Below are 6000 nucleotides of genomic sequence, written 5' to 3' on the forward strand. Positions count from 1 at the left end.
TGGATTGGATCTTCCTAGTTGTTCTTAAAACCCTTTGTCTTGACCCAAATTTTAGGATGACCTCACTCCATTGTAATCATTTCTTCCCACCCTTCTCCTCCATTAACTGCTCCGTTCCCTAAAAGCAAGTGCCAAGCTTTGTCTCCTCAGCCTCAGTGCCCTACATAAGCCTGGAATATAATTTGTTGCGTGAAAAAAATTAATGCATCTTTACATAGAAGAAGGAAATAATATTATGTCAGAGTTGAAGGTATGGTCTTTTGCCACTTGATAGCTATGTGACTTGGAGTAAATTACTCAAATACCTGGAAGCACAATTTTATGCTCTGTGAAGGGGAATAATAAGATACCTGTTTTATTAGTTTGGCTATGTCCCCTCCAGACTTCAGGTGTTGCCATTCTGATAGCATTAGGAGGTGAGGCCTTTACAAGCTGTTAGGTCATAAGAGCTCTTTCCCCATGAATGGGATTAGCTGCTCTTATAAAAGGGGCCTGGCAGTGGCCATTGGCTCTCTCTCGTCCTTCTGCCTGTTACTGTATGTGCAGTAAGAAGGCCCTCACCAGATGCCAGTACCTTGGATGTTGGACTTCCCACCTCCAGAACTGTGGGAAATAAGTGTCTGTTCTTTATAAATTATTCTGTCTCGGGCGGCGCCTGTGGCTCAGTCGGTAGGGCGCCGACCCCATATACCGAGGGTGGCGGGTTCAAACCCGGCCTCGGCTGAACTGCAACCAAAAAATAGCTGGGTGCTGTGGCGGGCACCTGTAGTCCCAGCTACTCGGGAGGCTGAGGCAAGAGAATCGCTTAAGCCCAGGAGTTGGAGGTTGCTGTGAGCTGTGTGAGGCCACGGCACTCTACCAAGGGCCATAAAGTGAGACTCTGTCTCTACAAAAAATAAAAAAATAAAAAATAAATAAATTATTCTGTCTCAGGTATTTTGTTATAGCAGCAGACAATAGACTAAGACAATGGGGAGCTTTAAGAATTTAATTAGATTCTCTACATTACAAATAATGTTATCTATGATAACATTAGGAATAGCTATGGTGGTTACTATTATGATTATCACCTGCCTTTGTATATTTTTGTTCCTGGAGTCAGAGATTTCTACTCAGTCAGATAAAGATCCAAGGCAAAGAGCCAGTTGCCTCTTTCCTCTGCCATATGCCAAGAGCCACACCCAAGGTCCTCGTATTCCCTGGCCATCTGTTTACACTTGAATTATCTTGAATATTCCTCAGTGAATTTCCTCACACATGCCTCAGTAGGTATGATAGACTTGCCTAGAAATAGTAGCCTTTTGCCTTTGGACTAATTACAGTATTAATTACTAATACGGAAGTATGCTGGCATTTTCATGCAGAGATGTGTCAAGGCCCTGATGTCCATTATAGAATTTTGTTGGCTCCCTTCATTACATATGATTCCCTGTGGTTTTTATTTTAGCCTGTTTGCCAGGGGTGGGAATGTTCTATGTTGCAAAGAATAAATATTCTGAGAGGTAGCTAGAACACAGGGGCTTCCAAAGGTATAAAACAATGTGGTGATTCTTCTCTAGTGTTTGTGTGTTATGATCTAATTATCCTCCTACACAACAAGGTTAACAGGATCTCACCTGGTAGATTCAGGACATCTTGCCAATCTCCATGGAAAAGCTGATCCTAAGGCAAAGGTGCAGCTTTTCACAGAATACTGTTTGGCCACGTGGGCAGATAATGATCAGGCTAGAATGCAATAGAGGCTTCCCTTCACTGTCACCTAGAACACTTACCCCACCTTTCCATCAAGAACATGCCACTCATTTGCTACCTTACAAAAGATCTGTCTGAACATAAAACTGTACACAATTTGGTGTGCATATTTTTTCGACACTGATCCCCTTTCTATGATGTAAGCATTAATTAAAGCGTTAATTAAATACCTGTTATGTTCCACTGCTAAAAGCTCTGTATCTCTAATCTCATTTAATCCTAAAATGCTATGAGATAGTTATCATTAGTCCCATTTTACAGATGAGGAAACTGAGGTTTAACAAAGATAAATAACTGGCAAAAAATATATAGTCATTGAGTAGTGGCGAGAACAGAGCCTCAATAATAAGTCTCTAACTTCGAGCTTTTGAAAAGTAAGCCAGAGTTTCCTAATAACTTTTTTTTTTTTTTTTTTTTTTTGTAGAGACAGGGTCTCACTTTATGGCCCTCGGTAGAGTGCCGTGGCCTCACACAGCTCACAGCAACCTCGAACTCCTGGGCTTAAGGCGATTCTCTTCCCTCAGCCTCCCAAGTAGCTGGGACTACAGGCGCCCGCCACAACGCCCGGCTATTTTTTGGTTGCAGTTTGGCCAGGGCCAGGTTTGAACCCTCGGTATATGGGGCCGGCGCCCTACTCACTGAGCCACAGGCGCCGCCCCTAATAACATTTTTTTATAACAAGGTATGTGACTAGGTATGAAAATAGGCATATGACATGTGACAAGTGACCTCTCATAAATAATTAAATACATAATAATGTATATACATAAACACATAAATAATCAAATATAGATATGTTCTTGAGAAAATATAAAAATGAAGAGGATGTTTAAGAACTTTACATGAAGCTATTTCGTTAGAGGGGAGGGTAGCCTTAACATGTACACCTGCAGAACATGATTCCCACTGGGCCCTGCAGGGGAGTCTGCTCCTGGCAGAAAGCAGGAGAGAACATGGATTTTGAAGCAGAAGCTCAGCATCTAGTCCTGGCTCTGCCATTAATATGGGAAAGTTACTAAATCTCCCTTGCCTTTGGGTGTTTTCATTAGTAAAATAAATGGTTTATCTAGTTCAGTGGGTTCTAAATATTGGCCTGTGGGAGAGTTTTCATAAGTCTGTGATAAAATGAGAAAAATAAGGACAATGGACTTCTTCATGAAGTTAAATTCATTTATTTTATAAATCTGATAAAATGGCTTGCTTTTATGAACAATGGAGATCCCCCCAGCTTTGAGCATCCTCACACAGCAAGATTCAAGTATGTTCTCTATAATAAAACCCTGATATTAAAATATGTATGTGTTTTTACTGATCCATAAATCCAAATGTGTAAACCAAACTATGTAATCTGGAATGTCCTTCCTAGCTCTAAAACTCTAATCTCTTCTTTTTATTTATTTATTTATTATTATTTTTTTTTTTTTGTAGAGACAGAGTCTCACTTTATCACCCTCAGTAGAGTGCCGTGGCTTCACATAGCTCACAGCAACCTCCAACTCCTGGGCTTAAGCGATTCTCTTGCCTCAGCCTCCCGAGTAGCTGGGACTACAGGCTCCTGCCACAACGCCTGGCTATTTTTTGGTTGCAGTTTGGCCGGGGCCGGGTTTGAACCCGCCACCCTCGGTATACGGGGCCGGCGCCCTACTCACTGAGCCACAGGTGCCGCCCTCTAATTTCTTCTTAAATCACAAACACTATTTAACTAATTCTAAAGTGGGAGAAAACAAGAAAAGAAAAAACTTTTTAATCTCTTTTTTTTTGTTGTTTTTTAGCTTCCCATTTCCCCAAATATGTTCTTTGACAGATAGCCCCTTATCTGTCAAAGGTATCAGAGAGGTATCAAAGGTATCAGAGCTGTTCTACTGAAAGAGGATTCTTTGTTAAATTAATTTAAAAAACAATGGGTTAAAAAAGTTCAACAATTAGTGTGACTCCCCGCAAAAAGACAAAGCAGCAAAGGCACCCCAAGTTATTGACAGAAAGTGGCTGCCTTTCCTCCCTAATCCCACCCACTGTGGGACAGTGTACCCCTGCCTGGAACACAGTTTGAGAAAGGTGACTTTAGCTAAAAGAAAGTTCCCCAATAAATGCCATACTAAAGAAAAAACATAGCATTAAAACCAAGGAGATTTGCCATTTATTTTGTAGTTAAAATTTAATGGGTTTTATTTTAAAATTATCAAAACTATGAATTTTTTTTTTTAATTTAAAAAAGAAACCTGGGTGAAAACACTTCAGACTAATGTGCAATGAACTAGACAAAAGGTTTTTGGCCATTTTTGACAACCATGTGAGTTTTTTTCTTTGCCCTTAAAAATAAAGGAAAATTATGTCAAGAGCTTTGTATCCAGTAATTGCAACACGATAATGAAGGCACTTGGAATTTGTAGAAGTTTACAGTAACAAAATTAAGGCTATCATCCCTACACAGGGGACAGAAGGTAAAATAAAGCCATCTGTAGGCACTGACCCTGAGAAAAACCCCCAGACTCTGCTTAAATGGTGTATCATAGTTAAATATTCCATAAGTATTAGCAACAATTCATTGTGAATGTTGGAGGTTCATAATTGATTTGTTTAAATCCCGGTTTTACTGTGATCAAGGAATAAAATTCTTAGTAGAAGGAAAAGAGCTCTTGGTAGTTTTTTTTTTCAATTTTCCTTTGCATAATTATTTCCTCAGAGTTGAGGCTTACATAGTCTTTTTTATTACTTTTCACATCGTGTGAAATATCAACTAGCAAAATGCTTCAGCCTTCACATTCTGGATTCAAGTTTCACTTTACCCACAGAGGAAGGAACAGTTTTTACTTAGGTCAAGATGATCCTGAAATAAAATATTCAGAGAGAGGACCTAAGAATGATCTTTTGGATATACAGACACTATCAAGCCTTTCTTTCTGACTGAAGGCATACCGGGTTTTTGACAAGCATGTGGCTCAGCATTACCTCCAGTATTTTCCATCATAACTGTACGGCAAATTCCAGTCTGTTTTTCATAATCCTGCTGACTACAGCAGTCTGCAACCATAAAAAGCCTTCACAGACCTAGAGTTGGCTTAGAAAAGTGCCTCTGAGGAGGAACAAAAGTACTTATAACATTTATGTTCAAAGATAGGAGAGAGGCAGGAACCTCTCGTTTGGGTTCTGATGGGCTTAAGGATTTTTTTTTAGGGTCTAAATATAGAAATTTTAATTTTCTTCTGATAACATTTGTAAACAAAACACCAACACTAAAATGAGAGGGACATAGCCAGGAAAAGGGGGAGTGTCTTGTCCAGCAGATCAAACACTCTTCCAAATTCTGCTGGACAGAAGTGTCTACAAATTAGCACATGACTGCACTTTGGGCTGAGCAGCCTGGACCCCCTCAGCCTCACAGTTAACAGGTATGTTTGAAGTTCACACCAAAAATTCAAAGCTTCAGTACTAGCTTCTTTTGAACCTTAATCTAATCCTGGGAGGGTGATTAAAAATACCAAACAACTAATTTTAATAGAGTACCACAGCTATTTACATGTTATGATTCAATATACAAATACTACACTTTGAAACTATACCATTCAAGTTCCCGGGAACATCTGCTCAGCTTAATAAGAAGCTGATTTTCAGTTTTGCCATCAAGAGTTGCAACTGAAAAGCAAGTAACAGAGAAGGGGAAAATAAAAGTTCAAACACCCCCTTCCCACACCTGAACTTTGGCTTTCTGCAGAATAACTCTATTCCCCCCACATGGAAAAGCAGAGCATATTTACTATCAGCATTTAAAAGCCAGTCTATCTTAAAACTACTTTAAAACATAAAATATCAGGGCTACTTGCCTTTTGGCAATTTCTGTGCATTTCCCAGGGCTAGTGCAATACTTCCACAGACAAGTAGACACCCCAAGCTGGAGAGCATGTTGCATTTGCCACCTCACACGGGGAAAGATGCTGGTGGGTGCCTCGCAACCCTGGAGCTGCATTTAAGTGGACTGTCTCCCGGTGACAGAGGCGGGCGCTGCACTCAGCTGTGCTGTGGGCTTACTCACAGGGGGTGGAGACAAGATGACATCACACCCTTTCCCACACACACCGGGGGGTGGAAAAAAGCACAACAGCAAAAACATATCATCACATTTCCCTCTGCTAAGTTATAACTGTCTGCTTCTTCCCTTTCCTCTGTGATAGAAAACTTGAAATTATGGCCAGTTTGTATTTGTGAAAGAAAAAGCATTTCAACGGTTTTGAAACATTGGATGCACTACTT

General features: G+C 40.2%; 1 protein-coding gene across 7 annotated transcripts in view; it reads right to left on the reverse strand.

Moving 5' to 3' along the window:
- Window positions 1–5765, reverse strand: part of ABI3BP (ABI family member 3 binding protein) — a 258235-nt gene extending 252470 nt beyond the window's left edge. For 6 of the 7 annotated variants that reach the window (XM_053565785.1, XM_053565783.1, XM_053565784.1 and 3 more), the window contains exon 1: window positions 5574–5722. In XM_053565785.1, coding sequence (XP_053421760.1) covers window positions 5574–5652 — 79 coding nt within the window. In that variant the 5' untranslated portion in view covers window positions 5653–5722. Of the gene's footprint in view, window positions 1–5573 lie in introns of all 7 variants that reach the window. The other variant, XM_053565779.1, reaches the window with a different exon arrangement.
- Between the last annotated feature and the right edge of the window lie 235 nt (window positions 5766–6000).

Source organism: Nycticebus coucang, chromosome 16 (genome assembly GCF_027406575.1).
Source record: "Nycticebus coucang isolate mNycCou1 chromosome 16, mNycCou1.pri, whole genome shotgun sequence".
NCBI lineage: Eukaryota > Metazoa > Chordata > Mammalia > Primates > Lorisidae > Nycticebus > Nycticebus coucang.